This window comes from Oncorhynchus masou, chromosome 20, assembly GCF_036934945.1.
Source record: "Oncorhynchus masou masou isolate Uvic2021 chromosome 20, UVic_Omas_1.1, whole genome shotgun sequence".
Taxonomy (NCBI): Eukaryota; Metazoa; Chordata; class Actinopteri; order Salmoniformes; family Salmonidae; genus Oncorhynchus; species Oncorhynchus masou.
Window position 1 is genome coordinate 14,937,869 of NC_088231.1, and position 22,078 is coordinate 14,959,946.

A 22,078-nucleotide genomic window follows, 5' to 3' on the forward strand; every position below is an offset into this window, starting at 1 on the left:
CTGCCAACTCACATGCAGGGACACATATCTATACACACACCCCCACACCCCTCCCCTCTACTCTGCCAACTCACATGCAGGGACACATATCTATACACACACCCCCACACCCTCCCCTCTACTCTGCCAACTCACATGCAGGGACACATATCTTTACACACACCCCCACACCCTCCCCTCTACTCTGCCAACTCACATGCAGGGACACATATCAATACACACACCCACACCCACCCTCCCCTCTACTCTGCCAACTCACATGCAGGGACACATATCTATACACACACCCACCCACACCCTCCCCTCTACTCTGCCAACTCACATGCAGGGACACATATCTATACACACACCCCCCCACCCTCCCCTCTACTCTGCCAACTCACATGCAGGGACACATATCTATACACACACCCACCCACACACTCCCACTGGTATGTCAGGTTGTGAGTCACAGAGAACGGCAGGTCCAGGGGCCCTTATGAGGAGTGACTCAGTCCCTGCAGAAGGATTACAACTAAGGAATCTATTACTAGTTGTGTTAATACTGTATTGTCACTTGACTGAAATATTGTAGAATACCATCAGGGCACAGGCCTTGTGTTTAGTTTTATGTGGATGAGGGTGTGCATTGACATGGGGGTTTTATAATGGTGTGTAGTGCTCATTCACTGAGAGATTCCCACACTTCACTTCAGGTAGCTACAGACACAGTAGGCTCTCTGCTCTCTTCCAACCAGCACATGTCCAGACAGATAAAGATGGTCTTTTAGCATCCCTCCTTCTGGTCTCTCTCCTTTCGTCGTACTCCTCCCTTCTCTTTTTTCAGAGAGAGAGAGAGGTCCAGACCTGTCAGCAACATACAACTCTAGCTAGACGTCCTTCAGACTTCTCCATCTCCCCCTCTGTCTTTCTCCAAGGCCAGTACATCTTTTCTTTTATGCCCCCACCATTAAACTCCCCCAAAATAACAGAGAATGAAGCCTCCTGGCCGCTCCTCCAACCCCCCAAATACCCCCATCAAATCCACCAGCTTGCATCTCTTATGACAGCTTTCGTTTAAAAAAATGAATTTAGTGGCGGAGGGTGACTCCAATCACTAGCCTTATTTTATGTTTTGTCTTCCGCACAGTAAGCGTCAAGATGCCTGTACCTCCAGTCAGACTGGAAACAGTCAAGAATATGTTTTTGCTGTGGTTTAACAGTAGATTAATGTTAGATGACATTAACAATGGTTATTTTTTTTGGATTCTCGATATGCAACACCTTTGACCCTTTGCTAAGCCCCGCCCCCCTTGGTTACTGTGGGTACAGTCATTTCTGTACTTACCATTTGACTATTATTTATAAGCTAACGCCGGGTAAATAGTGGACTTTCATGTGTTCCCTGTTACATGTCCCTAGGTGAAAGGCCATCCTGTGTGGAGTACGGTATAGTCAGTCCACTCTCCCCTTACCCTGTCACTGAGAACAATATGATCTTAGGGAGTGTGGTGCCAGGCGTCCATTTGAGACTAGCTGCATTGTGTCAATGACGGAAGCCCTCCCCGTCCACTTCTTTACTTATTTACCCGATGGAGGAGAGGGGGATAAAGAGAGGAGGAGTGGCATGGAATCCTAATTGAGAGCTGTGCCTTCATCAGAAGGTTAATTCTATATCTCTTCTTGTCATGTTCTCCCTTTTCTCTCACTTTCTCTTCCTCTCTCACGCTTTCCCCACACCTCCGTGCCCCTCTCTCCTCTTCTCTCTTCTTCTCTCTCTCCTCTTCTCCCTCTCTTATGCTTTCTCCCTCTCTCTCTCTCCATCCCTGCTGTATCCCTGGGTGGTTGTGTATTACTATATAGTCTGATTAGCATGGACAACCACACACTAGAGGGCTTAGGACTGATGGGTGATGGAGGACACACAGAGAGAGAGAGAATATCAAGGGGCACAGTGTGGTATAGTCTGATTATCATGGAGATGATGAGAACTTGAGAAGGCTATAGTGTTGGTATGAGAAAGATGGGGGGTTGGAGTAATATGAAACAAGGTTGAGGGTTGGAGTAATATGGAACAGGGTTGAGGGTTGGAGTAATATGAAACAAGGCTGAGGGTTGGAGTAATATGAAACAAGGTTGAGGGTTGGAGTAATATGGAACAAGGCTGAGGGTTGGAGTAATATGGAACAAGGTTGAGGGTTGGAGTAATATGAAACAAGGCTGAGGGTTGGAGTAATATGGAACAAGGCTGAGGGTTGGAGTAATATGGAACAAGGTTGAGGGTTGGAGTAATATGGAACAAGGTTGAGGGTTGGAGTAATTTGAAACAAGGCTGAGGGTTGGAGTGTAGTTGGAGTAATATGAAACAAGGCTGAGGGTTGGAGTAATATGAAACAAGGCTGAGGGTTGGAGTAATTTGAAACAAGGCTGAGGGTTGGAGTAATTTGAAACAAGGCTGAGGGTTGGAGTAATATGAAACAAGGCTGAGGGTTGGAGTGAAGTTGGAGTAATATGAAACAAGGCTGAGGGTTGGAAACAAGGCTGAGTTGGAATTTGAAACAAGGCTGAGGGTTGGAGTGTAGTTGGAGTAATATGAAACAAGGCTGAGGGTTGGAGTAATATGAAACAAGGCTGAGGGTTGGAGTAATATGAAACAAGGCTGAGGGTTGGAGTGAAGTTGGAGTAATATGAAACAAGGCTGAGGGTTGGAGTAATATGAAACAAGGCTGAGGGTTGGAGTAATATGAAACAAGGCTGAGGGTTGGAGTGTAGTTTGAGTAATATGAAACAAGGCTGAGGGTTGGAGTAATATGAAACAAGGTTGGACTCCATTCCATTTCAGTTGCTGAATGCTTTCCTACAATATGGACTTTTAGGTCGCCTCCCGGTGCAGGTTATGAGAAGGTTGTGAGTAAAATATGGTAAACTGTGATGGTGACGGTACTCTGTCTGTGTGTTTCCAGACCCAGAGAAGGACACTGGAGAGCCGGGGGGGAACGGGATGTCCCAGGGGATACTGAGCAGTCAGCAGCTCCACCCCTGTCCTGTCTGTGGCAAGGTGTTTGGCAGACAGCAGACCCTGTCCAGACACCTGTCTCTACACACAGGTGAGTCCACTAACACACACACTCCCTACGTACAGTTCCCTGTGTATGTTGTGACATGTCTTGTCAACGGTCCCTTGGCGTGTGTGTGACTGTGTGTGTAATACCCTGTTAAAAGTAAATAAGGTTTACTAGACTGGATTACCCTCTCCTTTAAAGAGATTGCCACCATGATTAGTCTCAGTGGGAAAACTGCCCGCCTAATTACCAAGCCAGAAGGCTGCTCTGCATCCCAGTACACACACTGGACACAATGGACACACAAACACGGACAGACGCAATATCGGCTGCGCACACACACGTGTTTATTTATTTAAATGTATATACACACACACACACACACACTGAGTGGATGGATTCATACACACAGTTACAGTAGGTGTACATACAGTGTAACAGCATTGGGGCCATACCGTATCTGATGCAAAACCACATACTACTGTTTCTATACATGCTTCATGCATATTAATACATTTGCATACACATATATATACATTAATACATATACATACATATGAATGCATATTAATACACATAAATATATACACTGAGTGGACAGAACATGATGGACACCTTAATATTGAGTTCCACCCCCCCCCTGTTGCCCTCAGAACAGCCTCAATTCATCGGGGCAAGGACTCCACTCGGTGTCGAAAGAGTTTCGCATGGATGCTGGCCCATGTTGACCCCAATGCTTCTCACAGTTGTGTCAAGTTGGCTGGATGTCCTTTGGGTGGTGGGCCATTCTTTATACACACAGGAAACTGTTGAGCGTGAAAAGCCCAGCAGCGTTGCAGTTCTTGAAACAAACCGGTGCGCCTGGCACCTACTACCATACCCTGTTCAAAGGCACTTATGTTTTTGGTCTTGCTCATTCACCCTCTGAATGACACACATACACAATCCATGTTTCAAGGCTTAAAAATCCTTCTTTAACCCGTCTCCTCCCCTTCATCTACACTGATTGGATTTAACAAGTGCCATCAATACGGAATCATAGCTTTCACCTGGATTCACCTGGTCAGTCATTGAAAGAGCAGGTGTTCATAATGTTTTGTACACTCAGTGTATAAATAGATGTAAATACATGTGAACACAGCACACACTCTACCGTCTAAGCGATCCATTGGATGAGCGATCCAAACAGAGGTCCTGACTCTGTGGTTCAGATCAGATCTCCACTCCCCTGGCATTACCACAAGTCTAAGGGTCATTGCTGTAAAAGATAATGCATTCTCAATTTTAATTTTATTTAAATTGGTCTTTTTAATGCACCCACATTTATGTAAAAACCTACATATTCTTGTGCATGAAAGCGCATGGTCCACACACACTAATACAAAACGAGCACACACACTCTGACACACACTCCCCCTGTGAGTGGGTTGTTTGGCTGAGAACAGCTTGGGCACACCACAGAGAGCAGAAACGGGGGCATATGTCATCATGATGGTAGTTTTTGGTTTACCCGGGCCACAAAGGTTCCCTGGCTTCATGTCCTCGGGCAAAGTGTGTGTGTGCGTGTGCGTTCGTTCGTTAGTAGCTGACGTAATAGGATTTGCGTGTGTGTTTTGTGTGTGTAGTCCACGAAGCAGACATTCTCATGCAGGGGGACGTACTCATTGTATTTGTGTATACGTGATGAGGACCCATGTTGTTTGCGTACGTACGTGTGCCTGCATGCGTTTCGTATATGGCGTGCGTATGGCCCCGTAGATCTCTCTCTCTCTCTCTCTCCTCTCTCTGTGTCTCTCTCTCTGTCTCTCTCTCTGTCTCTCTCTCTTTCTCTCTGTCTCTCTTTCTCTCTGTCTCTGTCTCTCTCTGTCTCTTTTTCTCTCTCTCTGTCTCTCTCTGTCTCTGTCTCTCTTGGTCTCTGTCTCTGTCTCTCTGTCTCTCACTCTCCCTGACATTGTGTCTGTCTGTCCGTCTGTCCTTGCAGAGGAGCGGAAGTATACGTGTCACCTGTGTCCTTATGCAGCCAAGTGCAGAGCCAACCTCAACCAGCACCTGACCATCCACTCTGTCAAGCTGGTCAGCACCGACGCAGAGCAGATGGTCAGCGCCGTCGCCACCGCTGAGGGACGAGACGGGAAGACCTTCCCCTATTACTACAGGTGCTGCTATGCTGAATGAAAGAAACACTCCAAAGAAACATTGAATGGGCCAGATGCTCCATTTTGGATTTCTACTAGAGTCTGGTCGATGCACCTGTTCTCAGAGCGGTAGTCACAAGAACTGTCCCTGTACTAATGTACACAGACCCATAATAAAGGTCTGTCCCTATAGTTTTTGGCGAGTACGTGTTCATCCATAGCAGGCGTCAAAGATCTCACGTGTGTGTGTGTGTGTGTGTGTGTGTGTGTGTGTGTGTGTGTGTGTGTGTGTGTGTGTGTGTGTGTGTGTGTGTGTGTGTGCGCACAGAAGATCTAGCCGTATAAAGACTGACACATGCAATTTACTGATCCCATAAATTGGGATCAGTAATGTAAGCCATGGACTGTACATGACTGAGGTCAGGCTTTGGGGTTTGATTGGGAATTAATGATGCCCTCTTCCCTCAGCATTTGGTCTGTGTTCAATACCTCTCTCCTTTCCCCTCTAGCTGTGACCTGTTCTGAGATCAGTGTTTAACCCCTCCCTCTTCCTGTCCATCCAGCTGCCATGCGTGTGGTTTCCAGACGGGGCTGAACGCCCAGTTCGTCAGCCACATGTCTCTCCACGTGGACAAGGAGCAGTGGATGTTCGCTCTGTGCTGCAGCGCCTGTGACTACGTCTGTGTGGAGGAGAGTGACATGAAGTCCCACGTCAGTCACGGACACACAGGTAGATCTGTCTTCTGCTCAGGCATGTATTGTATGGAGAGATGTCTTTGGTCCACCTCTTGTCCCTGGGGGCAGCAATAGGACAGTCAGCTTGTACAACCAACTTGGTGGCATTTCTTTTCCAGCTGAACTTGGTTTTGCTGCCGTCGAATTGTTCCAAATTGTATTGATTCCCTTCCTGAAGCGTGTATCTATCTGCTCGCTTGGACTCATGGGTTTTAAAGTGCTGTTTTGGTGTAAGGATAGGCTCTTACACCCAGTCTATACCTTTTACGTCCATGAGGAGGACTGGAGAAGTCTGCACCTCGGGTCGTAGCCAAACAATGTATTCAAGCTTTCAGAAGAGACCAACCTTTCAGAATGATTCTCAGATCAGCTGTGACATGTTGTTGGTAAGGAGCTGTTGGGGGAGTGTTGCACATTGAGGTGCTACTGCTGACTGTTCAGAGTAGAAACAGCTAGTTTAGTTCACTGCCGTTTATAGTAGAGGGAACCAACATGTTCAGTCTCAACACACTGAACTGATGTGACAATAAAGTAAAGCTTCATAAAACGAGTCCCTTCCCGGGAGAGAGAGGAGACTCTGTAACTCTGTAAACTCTCCAAACAGAAACAACTTCCGCTTTGAATAACAAAACATTTAGATTATTTTCCCTCCCTCGACCTTCCCTAGACTTTTTAAAGCCACTGGTCCAAAACCCAGCCTGTCAATATATTTTTCCGGTCCGTAGCGGTTTTGTCCGGTTTATCGTCCGACGCTTTTGCCCGTCTTGCCCTTCCGTGGCAGTGTGTGTGTGTGTGTGTGTGTGTGTGTGAGTGTGTGGGATTGTCCGGTAGTGTTGCAGACAGCTGAGGGGTCCTCACGGAGGCCGGGGAGCGACCTTGTTTATCTACGATGGCTGCCCCTTATCGTGCCTGAGGGAAAAAAATCAATAGGCCCTCTGGTCCTTCAGAGGCAGGCCAGGGTTCACACACACACACGCGCACACACACGCACATTCTTACCCTCTCTCACACAGAAACAGAGTGGTGAGTCCATATCGAAGCTTGGCATTTAGGCTAGCCTCCACCCACTAGCAAACATGGCTGCTGAAAACACACCACATTGGGGCGGTAGAAAAGACTGCTGGGTGTTATTTGTCAGCTGATAGTGTTTGGACACCACATCTCCCCCAGCCAAGCTCCAGACAGACATGGAAACGGCTGAACTCAGCAGGTGTTGCGCCTGAAGCTGGCCCCCGCTAAGATGTGTGTCAGCCACATGGGCAAGGGGTCAGACTGGCCCCACAGCAGGGAGCCTGGCTGCTGCTAGGAACAGGACAGAGATACTGTGTGTGGTGGTACAGTAGGAACAGGACAGAGATACTGTGTGGTGGTACAGTAGGAACAGGACAGAGATACTGTGTGTGTGGTACAGTAGGAACAGTACTGTGTGGTGGTAAGTAGGAACAGGACAGAGATACAGAGATACTGTGTGGTGGTACAGTAGGAACAGAACAGAGATACTGTGTGGTGGTACAGTAGGAACAGGACAGAGATACTGTGTGGTGGTACAGTAGGAACAGGACAGAGATACTGTGTGGTGGTACAGTAGGAACAGGACAGAGATACTGTGTGGTGGTACAGTAGGAACAGGACAGAGATACTGTGTGGTGGTACAGTAGGAACAGGACAGAGATACTGTGTGGTGGTACAGTAGGAACAGGACAGAGATACTGTGTGTGGTGGTACAGTAGGAACAGGACAGAGATACTGTGTGGTGGTACAGTAGGAACAGGACAGAGATACTGTGTGGTGGTACAGTAGGAACAGGACAGAGATACTGTGTGGTGGTACAGTAGGAACAGGACAGAGATACTGTGTGGTGGTACAGTAGGAACAGGACAGAGATACTGTGTGGTGGTACAGTAGGAACAGGACAGAGATACTGTGTGTGTGTGGTGGTACAGTAGGAACAGGACAGAGATACTGTGTGGTGGTACAATAGGAACAGGACAGAGATACTGTGTGTGGTGGTACAGTAGGAACAGGACAGAGATACTGTGTGGTGGTACAGTAGGAAGATACTGTGTGGTGGTGGTACAGTAGGAACAGAGATACTGTGTGGTGGTGGTACAGTAGGAACAGGACAGAGATACTGTGTGGTGGTACAGTAGGAACAGGACAGAGATACTGTGTGGTGGTACAGTAGGAACAGGACAGAGATACTGTGTGGTGGTACAGTAGGTACAGTAGGAACAGGACAGAGATACTGTGTGTGTGTGGTACAGTAGGAACAGGACAGAGATACTGTGTGGTGGTACAGTAGGAACAGGACAGAGATACTGTGTGGTGGTACAGTAGGAACAGGACAGAGATACTGTGTGTGTGTGGTGGTACAGTAGGAACAGGACAGAGATACTGTGTGGTGGTACAGTAGGAACAGGACAGATACTGTGTGTGTGTGTGGTGGTACAGTAGGAACAGGACAGATACTGTGTGTGTGTGTGGTGGTACAGTAGGAACAGGACAGAGATACTGTGTGGTGGTACAGTAGGAACAGGACAGAGATACTGTGTGTGTGTGTGGTGGTACAGTAGGAACAGGACAGAGATACATTTAATCTCCCAGATTCTGGCCCATTAGCAGATATTTATGCATCTGTAACTTTTGTCATTCATGATTATCCGTAATTGTAGCGTCCACATTAATGTAGAAGTGTTCAGAAACATATTATTTTTCCTTTTTACAATAAAACGGACTCTAATGACACAATATATTATTTACCACTCATTTCTATTGGGCAAAACAATCTAATACACAACCAAAACAAGCTGCAAATACATCCAACAAGTTACTAGAGTCACATGATTGATGTAGTCATTGCATGCTAGGAATATGGGACCAAATACTAATCTTTGAACTACTTTAATACACATAAGTGAATTTGTCCAAATACACATGACTGCTTCAAATTGGGGGACTAGATACATTAGGTACTTTCATTTCAGAACGGTGAAACATGTATAAAATACTCTCAAATAAAAGGTGACATTCTGTACTGTCGCATCATATTAAACGTATTAAAATCCAAAATGGTGGAGTATCGCGCCACCTTTTAAAGCTTCCGCTTCACTGTCCAATCCGTAGGGGAGTGTAACACAGGTTTACAACGTTTTCCACCCTCATAAAAAGTGAAGTGTGTTTGACTAAACACATGCTTCAATAGCATCTTGGACCTTATAAAAAGTGCTAACAAGGAATATGCCAACAGGGATGCTAAATGATGTGGTTTCCCACAAGGGACAAGTACTATTTGACTGTTCAGAGCATTATGTACTCTATAGCTCCCTTAGATAGTGGAGTGGTGAGCCTCGTTTTGTCTTTAATCGACCTCTAGAGGTCTTCGGCGTTGAGAGAGATGGATACAATGGTATTTCACTCTCTGCTTTCTGCGTTTCTATACCTGCATTCTCTCATTCTCAAGGATGAAAGTGTGTAGGCTATGCACAATATGTGTCTTTGAATGTGTCTGTGTGAATGCGATTGTGTGTATGTGCCTGTGTCGTGTGTGTGCGCGCACATACAAATGTTTCTGAGGTAGCTGGCGTCGGCCATTTCACAATCCATGGCAGCCAGCAGCTCTATACTCCTTCACCTCCCTCCCTCCCTCTCCTTCTCCCTGACTGAATGCCCTTTGTTGAGCTGTGCCCTGAGTTGCTCCCGCCATCTTAGCTCCCTTAGCCGTGACCCTCCTCCCCTCTTCTCTCTCTCATACTCTCTCTCTATCCCAGAGAAGTGCGGTCAAACAGAGAGAGGGAGAGAGGAAAAAGAGAGAGATCAATAAAAGCATACTGGCTGTTGATTGGACTGGCAGCAGGGCTCCAGTCAGAGGACATGGCCCTGAAGCTGAACCTGCCTGCCTGCAGTGTGTGTGATTTTCATTTTGTATTCAACAGACTGTGTGTGTTTGTGTTTGTGTGTGTGTGTAGTTTTGACTGTAGTTTAGTGCTTTTCCTCCTTTTATTGTGTTGAGGTACCCTGTCTAATGGTGAGAAAGCACTTATGATGACGGTGCTAGTGACAGAATTGGGGTATATTACTTAATCATTCAGGAAGTAAAGTGAAATGTAATTACAATGGTACATTTTCTGAATTCGATGATGATGATTGTCACGATGATGACAACAATGCGGATGATGTTGATGATGATTGACTCTTGGCCCCTCTTCTTGCTAGGTCTGAACTCGCGGAGCCCCCTCAGTGAGACTAAGAGCACCTCCTCCTCCCTGTCGGCCCTCAGCGATTCGCTGAACAGCTCAGAGGGTGGAGAACTTACCCATGCCAATGAGGAGCTCAAGAACCTGCTGGCCCCTCCCTCCTCTTCAGGCAGCCAATCCAGCTCCAGCAGCCACTCGGGATCGGGAACTGAAGAGAAGTCTGAAAAAGGCAAGGAGTTCTGGGATGTATAGGCTGGAACATTATGTAGAACTACAGTTAGTTTAATCTACTTATAATTCTGTATCCTTAAAGGCCCAAATGCAGCTGTTTTTTATCTCAAAATCAAATAATTTCTGGGTAACAATAAGTACCTTACTGTAATAGATTCCAATAAAAATGTGCAAAAAACTACTTCTCAAGCAAGATTTTTGCTAGGACTGTCTGGGAGGGGTCTGGTGGAGAGGGGAAAACTGAAAACTAGCTGTTATTGGCAGAGAGGTTTGGAACTCTCTTTGTTATTGGTCTATTAACTCATTTACCGCCTGGTGATGTCACCATGGAAATCTGAAACTCCCACTCATGCAAACCTGATGATTAGAAGGTCCTGTGTAGGTTGTATTTTGAACCAGCAGCTATCAGGAAATAACACTGATCACATTTCACACTTTTACAGTGTTCGTTTCATCAGCTGTTGTACAATATCATATTAATCACAGAAAACAGAATTTTGACTGCACTGGGCGTTTAACCTCTCTGGGATATGTGGGGCTAGCGTCCCACCTGGCCAAAATTCTGTGAAAATGCAGAGCGCCAAATTCAAATAAATGACTATAAAAATCATGACATCACACATCCAAGATACCAAATTAAAGCTACACTTGTTGTGAATCCAGCCAACGTGTCAGACTTCAAAAAGGCTTTTCGGCGAAAACAAAAGATGCTATTATCTGAGGACAGCACCCCAGTAAACAAATACAGACAATCCCATTTCAACCCTCCAGGGGCGACACAAAACGCAGAAATAAAGATATAATTCATGCCTTACCTTTGATGAGCTTCTTCGGTTGGCACTTAAATATGTCCCATAAACATCACAAATGGTCCTTTTGTTCGATTAATTCCGTCGATATATATCCAAAATGTCTATTTATTTGGCGCGTTTGATCCAGAAAAACACCGGTTCCAACTTGTGCAACGTGACTACAAAATATCTCAAAAGTTACCTGTAAACTTTGCCAAAACATTTCAAACTACTTTTGTAATACAACTGTAGGTATTTTTTTACGTAAATAATCGATACAATTGATGACGGGATGATCTGTGTTTAATACCGGAGCAAAACAAAGTGTAGCTAGCTTTCAGGTCATGGGCCTCTAACAAAGAGTACACTTCCCTCGAGCCTCATTCTGAACATGGCTATTTCTTCATTTCTCAAAGGAAAAACCTCAACCAATTTCTAAAGACTGTTGACATCCAGTGGAAGCGGTAGGAACTGCAAGAAGGTCCCTTTATAAATCTGGATTTCCGATGAAAACACATTGAAAAGACAGTGACCTCAAAACAAAACAAAATCTGAATGGATTGTCCCATGGGGTTTCGCCTGCCAAATAAGTTCTGTTATACTCAGACATGATTCAAACAGTTATAGAAACTTCAGAGCGTTTTCTATCCAAATCTACTAATAATATGCATATCTTAGCTTCTGGGCCAGAGTAGCAGGCAGTTTACACGCTTTTCATCCGGACGTGAAAATACTGCCCCCTACACGAGAGAAATTAAAGGGATAGTGTAAGCCCTTTATCTACTTCCCTAGGGTCCGATGAACTCATGGATGCCATGTTTACGTCTCTGCGTCCAGTATGCAGGAAGTTAGATGTAGTTTTGCTATCGCTAACTGGTGTTAGCGCAATGACTGAAAGTCTCCTCGAACTGCTAGCATGCAAAAGCACAGACTTTTTTCACACAAATTATGCAGTGACGTAAATGTGTGTGTGATATGTCCAGAATATGTGAGCAATACAAGCAATAATTTGAGCCACACACAAGGATATCACAGAGGTGATGTTTAATTAAGAGGACGAGGAGCACTGAAGTCATGCTAACTCCCTCTCCCCCCCCCCACCAGGCTTCGAGTGCGTCTTCTGCAACTTTGTGTGCAAGACGCGGACCATGTACGAGCGGCACCTCCAGATCCACCTCATCACGCGCATGTTCGAGTGCGACGTGTGCCACAAGTTCCTGAAGACGCCCGAGCAGCTGCTGGAGCACAAGAAGTGCCACACCGTCCCCACCGGAGGGCTCAAGTAAGGAAAGCAAGTACAGACAGAGGTTCCTACTCCACCACCCTACCCTACCCCGTCTCCTCCCTCACACATGTACAGACGCACAGGCAGAGGGTAACCCACTGACCGACTGACTAGCATGCACATTAAGTCAAAAACATGCGTGTAAGACCACATGCATAAACATAATACACATGCAGTCTGAACTGTAAATGTGTGCATGCATTCAGCCACACTTTCAAACTAGATGACGTCAACACACAGGCACTGTCCAACATACACATTTACATGCATAGGACATCTAGCTCACTGAAGCTATTAAGACATTCACAGAGTATATATATAAACCCCTATTACAGCCCTAAATACCAAACACTGTCCCCCTCTGACCCAATACTTCTATACCCCTATAGGAGCCTCTGTTGTACTGTGTGATGTACACACACACACACACACACACACACACACACACACACACACACACACAGTAAACCATACATAGCCATTTAGCCTGTCTGTTCATGTTAAACCAACGCTGCCAGGACGTGAAGCTCCTCCAACACACACGCAACAACATGCTAATGACATTAGCCTAGCGCTGTGCTTTTAAAGCCTGCACACACAGATGCATATTTTATACCACATAGATGTTCTATTTTCCCAGATTGCATTTGAAACCATCTGTAATGAAAGTAGTACATGCAGTCACTTAACAGGAAATCTGAACAGTCATCTAGGGAAATATTTAAGCGCAGTAGGAACAGATTGTTAGTTAAACACACAACAGTCACTGTCATTTTTATGTGTTTCTTTTTTTTGTTGATCTATATGTCGAAGTTGTTTGCCATGATACGCAGTCAGTCAATGCACGTGTAGAGCCATCGATATCAATCAGACGCCATTGAACTCATCTCGCCATTAACTGATCGGCCTTCACGGTCACTTGGCCATGTTTAATGTCAAGCTGTCACCACTATTCACCAGATACTGTCCATTGTCTAGCCATCGGTAGCATTAGATCAGTAGTTGGTTTGGTGTTTGGAGTGAGAGAGTCAGGGTCGTAGTTTACTGAGGTATCTGTTAGTGTCTCGTCTTGTTACAAGTGGTAGAGGCACGGTTAAGGTCTCAATACGCCACCACCAATTCTCTCCACATTCATTGGTCAGTACAGGAACACACACACACACCATCAATACTGCTAACAGTATTAGTCCATTTTAGGTACATGGGCATGTATTTATTTCACATTTCAAATGTTCAAGGGTGCAATTAGTTCAGTCATTATAGTAGAGTGTTTTAATGTTTGTTAGAAATCCGTCCTCTATCCTGACTTTAAAACCAGACAGACAGTCCACATTAGCTGTGCGGTTAAGGTTTGAGAGGTCAGAGTTAAAAGCAGGTAGCCCAAACACAGCTGCCCCCTCAGTCCAGTTCAAGAGGGTATCTCTAGTCTAGAGTGTCTAGTGTCCAGGCAGGGTTGTGTACTAAGTAGTGTGTGCTCAGCAGTGGACGGTGGGGTGACGGAGTGGTGGTTATCCACTGCAATGGAGAACACTTTCAAATCAAGCCAGCTGAATAAGCTGATCAAAAGACTGACGAGAAGTTGTAGACAATGGAGAAAAAACACTTTATAAGAGAAAGAGACGAGGCTGAAGTGTGTACCGAAGAGGAGAGCGTACTGAAGACTGTGCTCTCTGAGTGTGGCGTGAGGCGTGTCTAGGACAGAGAAGGGCCTCCCTTTACCAGTGCATCCTTAGTGTACTCAGAAGTGTTAATTCAGGAGTGTATGGGAGAGAGAAGGTGTGTGTAGGGTCTTCACCACGTGGCTGGTTGTATTCTGAGGTGATTCTGTTCTGCAGGGTTTGTGAAGCGCTTTGGGGCCCAGAGCAGATGAATGGTGCTATTTAAATGTAAGTGCCACATTTCCATTTATTTCAGTTATCCTTCCATTCCTAATTCCGTCCAAACCTTTTCTCTTTCCACAACCTGTCTCTGCCCAGTTCTACATGCCCCACCCACCTACCACCAACCCACTCCAAACACACTTTCAACCCCAACCCACCCTACACACTTTAAAATTTCAACAACACACACACACACACACACAATCATTCCTTTAGGGTCAAATATTCAGGACACATCACACACACCTTTCCTCCTTCACCTTCCCCCTCTTCATCCTCCCTTGTGTTGAAGTCTTAAGGTGTGTGTTTTGGTCATCGTGTATTTAAGTCCTCTCTTCGTTAAACCTACCCTCGCTATTGTGTGTGTATTTCCCATGTCCTGCCCCCTTCCACTTCCTCCTTCCTGTTTCCCAGGTGCCCCGTCTGCATTTATTCCACCAATCGACCGGCGGCCATGGAGTGCCACCTGAAGACCCATTACAAGATGGAGTACAAGTGTCGCATCTGCCAGTCGGTGTGGTGCGACCAGCCTGCGCTGGAGAAGCACGTGCGCGAGCATCGCCTCGGCAACCACTACAAGTGTGAGCAGTGCGGCTACCTGTCCAAGACGGCCAACAAGCTGATCGAGCACGTGCGCGTGCACACGGGCGAGCGGCCCTTCCACTGCGATCGCTGCGGCTACAGCTGCAAGCGCAAGGACAACCTGAACCTGCACAAGAAGCTGAAGCATGCCCCGCGCCAGACCTTCGGCTGCACAGAGTGCCCCTTCACCACCACCCACCCCTTCATCTTCAGCCGCCACCTCAAGAAGCACCAGGGTGGAGGGGAAGGGGAGGAGGCCGGCGAGGAGGAGTTCCAGGCCCAGCTAGGGGGCTCTCTGGTGGGGTCTCTGCGGGGCGGGGAGCCCTTCCTCCTGGGGGTAGGTGGAGGTGGGAGTAGCGGGGGGAGCGGTAACAGCAGCCCCCTTATGATTCTCTCTGCCTCCCAGGCCCTGCAGTCTGTCGCCCTGTCACTCATCACAGGGAAACAACACCACCGTCAACAGGAGCTCCCGTCCCCAGCCCAGCGTTACCTGACCACAACCAATGGAGGAGGCCCCTCCCTCTTCTTCCCCTCCCCATGCCACGTCTATGAGCAGTTGGGAAACTGCGAGCGGGCGCACCTGATCCCCCTCACAACCCTGTTCACCCACCGCCACCGCTCCACATTCCACTCGCCCCTCTCCAGACTCCAGAGGCCGCCCTCCTCCTCCCCCATTTTCCTCTCCTCCACCGCCTCCTCCTCCTCTCCTCCCTCGCCCACCTCACTCAAACACTCCTTCCTGGCTTACCTAGGACTGGGACTGACGGAGAGAGCCAAGACTGTGTGACTGTTCTCCTCTCCTCCTTCTCATCCCTATCTCTTCCCCCTCCCTCTCGTTCCACTTTCTCTCCATCCCTCTCTCGCTGGACAGTGGTGTGAATGATCGTTATCCACTGCGATGTGGAAAACTTTCCAATCAAGCCAGCTGAATAAGCTGGACAGAGACAGACAAGTAGTTATTGTAGACAATGAAAAAAAAAAAAAAAGAAGAATTTATCAGAGAAAAGGCTGTATGTGCTAAAAAATGCATTTATATCAAAAGCTGCTTTTCTTATCTGTTATATCGATTGAATTATTACTCTCTATCTCTACTTTTTATTTTCTAATGTTTGTTTTTTGGACTTTTGAATGACCAGGACCCAACTGCATTACCTGTAAAACGGATCCGTGTTTTCTTTTTGTTTTTTGTTAGAAAAGTCGAAAAAGAAGAAGAAACAAAACAAGTGCTCTGACATTTTTAGTGCATTTTTGTCTTTTGGCTACTACGCATCAGAATAGCATGCCTGCCTCTTTGTTTCCGCTAGCTTTGATGCACGTCATTTAATAGGGTATGATGAACCAATCCCCAGGTTGTTAAATTGTGATGCGCCGCGAACAAGAACCAATGAAACGGAACGCTTTTTCTCAAAAGTCTCGTTTCCAAAGCAACGCCTCAAACCACGCACTTATTGAATTATTTAACAAAGGTGTTCTGTACATAGAATTGTAGCCTTCAATCTCCCCCACAACTAAGCTTTGACTTTATCTGTTTGGTTTTGTGTAATGGCGGAAACCATATGCATAAATCGCTGACTGAACTCACCTTTGTCTCAGGTGGCGGTCGTCTTGGCAACCCATACACACAGGTGACATCTTGTACGTTGTTTGACGTTGTGCGGTGAGGTGGCCAGAACAAGTGACATTCTCTACTCAAGGCCCTTTGCCAATTCAAACGGTTTTCAAATCAATATAACACACATTATAGCCTCATGCTATAGTCTTTGCTTTCCCCAACTTAGCCCTTGTGTAACCGTAGCCTAGTCCCAGGTCTGTTTGTGCTGTCGTGACAATGACCGTAGGAATTGGCAAGACACCACAAACAGATCTGGGACCAGATTAGTTTTACCCCAACAGCCCACATCAAAGGACACCTGTAACCCCTGAGACCAGGGTCCTATTCATTAGGCACCAAACGGAAGAAAAGGGACAATCACCAGAACTTGTCGTTATGCTACGTTGCGCCCTAATGAATACGACCCAGGTGTTGCTCGGTCCAGCATCGTGTGTAGAACTATGTATGGACTGGCGCACCATTACGTTAGATAAGCTGTAAGAGAGAACTGTTTTGTGGAGGTGACCAGCTGACGGGGTGTTAAAACCCCCAGCGGCTCCGGGCACCACCGGCCGATTCAATGGTGCTTTTTCCAGCTCTTTTGTAATTTTGTGTAAAAGAAAAAACAGAAAGAAACTGTTCCAAAATGACTTGAATGAATGTATTTTTCTTTGTTGATGTACGTGATGCGAACGTGATGCAGATGTGCGGTGTAGTTGCAGGCAGGGACTGTTGGGTACCGTTGCCTATATGACAGAAAGCAAGGGGTTGGTTTTTGTAGGTCGGGGGCCTTCTGTGTCTTTTTAGGTTGTTCATTCGTTTTTTCCCCCTCTCTCTTTCTCTTTTTTACTGAGCCTTTTAAACGTAGGACGATGAGCGTTTTCTACTAACGTGCATCGCTATTATGAAGCCATTTTGAAGAAGGCTCCGATAGGTCCAATGTTGTTGACGAGGAAGCAGCCATTGGTTTGGTTTTGGTGGTGTCGCTTCTATCTCAGTGAGAAGACATGGTACTGCTTTCTATTCCCCCATCGCTCCATCTCTCAGTTGTAATTGCACTTAGCTTAGTCTCATTTCAAAACCAAAAGCACTTAGCTAGTTCATATTGTTATAGTGGAAACGTTTGAGCTGTCGGTCCGATATCACCTGAAACAGACTTATTACCTTTTTAAGATGTTTGCTGTGATTTCCTGATTTTTGTTGTTTAGACATTTTGTGGTTTAGTGTGGAGGGTTTTCACCTCTGTAAAATTGCAGAGCGCAGATGAACACAAATTGCATGAATTAGGCAGTCGAGGTTGAACTATACTACGCTGGGAGACCCAAAGGGCCCAGGCTAAATTGTCAAAGCCAATTTTGCACAGTGCTGCACTTTTTGAACATGAAAAATGTATTTATCTGTACAGACGGAGATGCTCAACATGGAGAGTGTACATGAGACCAGGCAGCATAATAAAGGCATTTCGTTTTTTATTCAAAAGCATTACCCATTTAATTGACCTTGCTCGCATTCCCAAGTGGTCTTTAAGCCAAAATGGTTTCTTATTTGTAAAGGGATATCATTTTTTTTTACCTTAATTGTTTTGCTTGTTTCTTGTACTTTTCATTTTCTTGTGATTTTATTTTTTTTATAAATATATTTTTTATTTCTTTGTAATGACAACAAAAAAAATGAGAGAAAAATGCATTGTTAAGACCAAATGAAACTTAAAAACGAGGTTGTGATGCTAGGATTAAATCCGTCACTTCCTGGTAACGGAGGGGTGTAACAGTTAAATCTCTCCCCCGTGGTTGGTTTTCTTTTAGTCCCCTTTGACAACATAGCAATGTTCAGCATGCTGTCCGCTGGTCGCTGCTACATTAAAGGAGTACAAGGAGCCCCCACCCCTGCCACACACACACTCCTAGGTCAGCTCCAGCTCCTTATCTATCCTCTAATATGTAATACTCTAGTGCCACTTGGTGGAAGAGAACCGCCTGAGACCACTGAGAATGAGTCAAACTGATTTTCAGGGTCCAAATCTAAAAACAAAAAATAAGAGGAACAAAAAAGAATGTGCCCGTCTTTTTACGACTGACTGTATGCCTTTTTTTATATATATATATAGCTACCGCATAATCATTATGTAATCAAGAATGGCTGCAGTTGTTTCTTCTTATAAAACGGCCCCTTGGTCTGGTTGGTGTGTCTAAGGAGAAGAAAAGGCCGACAGGGATCGCTTCTCTGTCCTTTCCAAACCCAGTATTTTTAAGCACTTATCGTTTGCTTATCATTTTTTGTCTAATTGTAAAGAAGCAGCAGAAGGTGATTTATTTTTTATTTTTTAAATGTTATGTCGGGTGACTACCTTTCTGAGCACTTCGGAGTATGCATGACATCACTCTATTTTATGACTCGACAAGACTCAACTATCTTCTTTTTTGTGTGTTTTCGTTCATCTTTTTGGCACTCAGTAAAAATTGGTATGTGCTGTATAAAGCTTTCTGATTAGTTCATTGTTAAGGCTGTACAGGGTTGTTTGTGACAATAACTGGTAAATAGATCATTTGTACTTTTTTGGTTTTTGTATTCGTTTTTTCTTTGTTTTGGCATTATTTTATGTTCAAAAGTTGCCAGATCTAAATGTAACAGGATTTGAAAGTAAAGCTTACAACAGATATTCCACCTCAGGTCTGGTTTTTCTTTCGACTCTATAATGTCATTTTCAATGTCATGTTGTCTTGATTGTATATAGTTGAAACGGCCTCTTTCCAGGGACAGCTGCTTCACTGGTGGAGACGTTTACAACGGGAAAGAAAAGAGCAGCAATGGATCCTCCCAAAAGTCTAATTCTGGAATGCCTCAAAGCAATCTAACCGGCCAACACTCACAGCGGAGGACTCTTTGATGCAACGCAGCTCTCTATAGGTTTCATAGGTTGTGTCTGAAATGGCACTCTTTTCCCTATATAGTGCACTACTTTTGACCCCTGTTCCCTATAAAGTGAACTACTTTTGACAGGGTTAACTGACAACGCCGAAAACAATGCACGCGCTCCAATGGGGCAGAAGGCCGCGAGTTGCTATGATTCTGGACGGCCAGATAGTTAGCAACAGTAACAAGAAGCTGCTATGTAGTGAATCGCAAGTGGCTCATTTCAGCTAGATTGTTCTTGATACCATGTCTTGTTTTGAGGTGTTTTGACTCATGTCACGTCTATGCTAAAATTATCTAGCTCGCTAACCAACAACAGTAACAATGTATTTGAGAAACAAGTGCTCATTGTGAAAATGTATTTATTATTTCAATAAACATGAGAGACTAAGTATAGTTTACACGTTGTCAACAATCTAAGTCAACACCGTTTGTTTTGCTCCATAATTGCGCACGCCTCGGTTTTGTTGCTAAACAACCAACCTGTCTTGGGGCCCTGGTCAAAAGTAGTGCGCTACATAGGGAATAGGGTGCGATTTGGGGCGTGTCCACAGTGCTGTAATGGAGGCAGCAGACAGCAGCAGCACGTTCTCACCCAGCCAGAGGTTGGGGCCAGCCTAATGAAAACAGATGAAGCAGAGATAAAGTGTTTGCAGAAATTAAGGGACTCATTTATCACCGTTAGGCCCCGAGCTATAGAACACCTTGGTCTAAAGTTCTCCTTTAACAGGCCTACAGTCAGTATCCCAAACACACACACTCTCTCCCTCTGTCTACCCCCCCCCCCTCTCTCTCCCCCCTCCCTCTCAAATCAATGACTTTATTGGCATCGGAAACATATGTTTACATGAAGTAGATAATAAACAAAAGGGAAATAAACAATTAAAGACATGTCTAATTCAAACTGAAATAGTGCATATCATATAAACAGCCAATACTTTGAAGGGGTGAGACCCCCCCCCCTCTCTCTCACCCCTTAAGTATTGACAGTTGCATAGGGCTGTTTATATGATATGCACTATTTCAGTTGAAAGGTCAGTGTGTATTATGCAGTAATGTTATCTGTTCATATTAGCCAATGATCTGTATATACAGTACCTCATCCACAGGATTTCAGTGTTGCTCAGAGTAAAGTATGGAGCTTCGGTGATACTAGACCAAATGGTCACCTCACTGCCCTGGATCTTAACCTTTACAGAGGTCACCCGTGTTCAAGTCTGAAACTCCTCTCTTCTCTATGTAGTTCAGATGTTGGCGTCTAGATCCGGTCTGGCCGTTTGCCATGCCGTGGTATTAATGAGTCTCCTCTCCAGTGTGTTGAAAGCTGCTTAATTAAGTTCAAAGCAGTGCCAGGGTCACTAGAGGCCTGCTCAGCTGACCTCCCTATGAGTGGAAGTGTTGATTAGGAAGTGGAGATGGAGACACTCACGCGGGCACATAACTTACATACACACTAGTGGAGACTCACTCCTACACACACACACGGCAGGACATGTATTGATTTGGGGGTATATAGACCTCTAAAGACTGACTTCCATTCATATAACACCTTAATTACAATACAATGCTATTGTCCAAAATTGAGAATTTCTCTTTCCTTACAAAAAAGGTGTATATATATATATATATATATTTATAATATCCTTCCACCCCTGGGCTCAAGCTGTCTGCACAGCGAAGACCTTTCGACACCACCCCGTGAAAGTTGGCCGGCACCGATCGATAGCGTGTTAGCTTTTTGTTTGTAGGTTCAGGCTGCCTTGGCTTTATTACAGCTGGTTCGAGTCACGGGGGAGTCGCAGCGGCGCGGATTTGCAGGCCGAGGGAGAGGGAAAGAGACAGAGAGGGAGAGCGAGAGGAGCTCCCTCTTGTTTGCCAAAAGTGTAATCCCACTGTGACCTGGGCTGACCCCGCCCTGAGAGGAAAGCTGCTTAGACAGAAGTGTGTGTCGGTAGGAGGGAGCTGCCACCCAGCGGCCTGCCTCCCTCTGTCTTTCCACTTCTCCCGCTCTTTCTCTGTAGTATGGTGGTTCTCTCCATCTACTCTTTCTCACTATACCCCTCTACATTTCTCTCTCCCTCCACTCCTTTCTCTCCTCCCCTTTATTTATACTGCTCACTTCCTCCCCTACCCTCCTTTTCTCTCCCTCCACCTCGCTCTCCCTCCATCTCCCTCCACCTCGCTCTCCCTCCATCTCTCTCCACCTCCCTCTTATTCCCCCTCTTTCTCTACTTCCTCTACTCTCATGTCTGCCCTGAAGCATCGATACTTCTCAGGCTCCCTCTCTTCACCCCTGTCTGTCCATGGTGGGTTTGAGGTCTTAGCATGTGAAGGAGAAGGAGCTGAGGCAGAGCTAAGTAAAGACAGATCCTCTCTACCCTCCATAGAGAAAACAAACTGAGGGGGGCAAACAGAGGCTATGTCAAAAATGGCACCCTATTCCCTATATAGTGCACTACTTTTGACCAGGGTCCATAGGGCTTTGGTCAAAAGTAGTGTGCACTATAAAGGAGATAGGGTTGCCATGTTGTACATAACCAGAGAGACAAAGAGAAGGCCTGCAACATAGAGGCTGTGGTACTAGGAGAAGAGAGGACTGTTGGTGCAGAGAAAAATATGGGGGAAACTAACTCTGGAATTGATTTAGCATGGGGTATACCAGCACTAATGCAACTTTTCAGAAATGACTAGTTTCCAGACC

At 45.6% G+C, this 22,078-nt stretch overlaps 1 protein-coding gene across 3 annotated transcripts in view; it reads left to right on the forward strand.

Annotated features, from left to right (window-relative positions):
- Positions 1–19,128, forward strand: part of znf827 (zinc finger protein 827) — a 122,103-nt gene extending 102,975 nt beyond the window's left edge. For 2 of the 3 annotated variants that reach the window (XM_064926467.1, XM_064926468.1), the window contains exons 9-14: positions 2,943–3,086; positions 5,023–5,197; positions 5,740–5,906; positions 10,124–10,333; positions 12,231–12,408; positions 14,706–19,128. In XM_064926467.1, coding sequence (XP_064782539.1) covers positions 2,943–3,086; positions 5,023–5,197; positions 5,740–5,906; positions 10,124–10,333; positions 12,231–12,408; positions 14,706–15,660 — 1,829 coding nt within the window. In that variant the 3' untranslated portion in view covers positions 15,661–19,128. Of the gene's footprint in view, positions 1–2,942; positions 3,087–5,022; positions 5,198–5,739; positions 5,907–10,123; positions 10,334–12,230; positions 12,409–14,246; positions 14,298–14,705 lie in introns of all 3 variants that reach the window. The other variant, XM_064926469.1, reaches the window with a different exon arrangement.
- Positions 19,129–22,078: the final 2,950 nt, after the last annotated feature.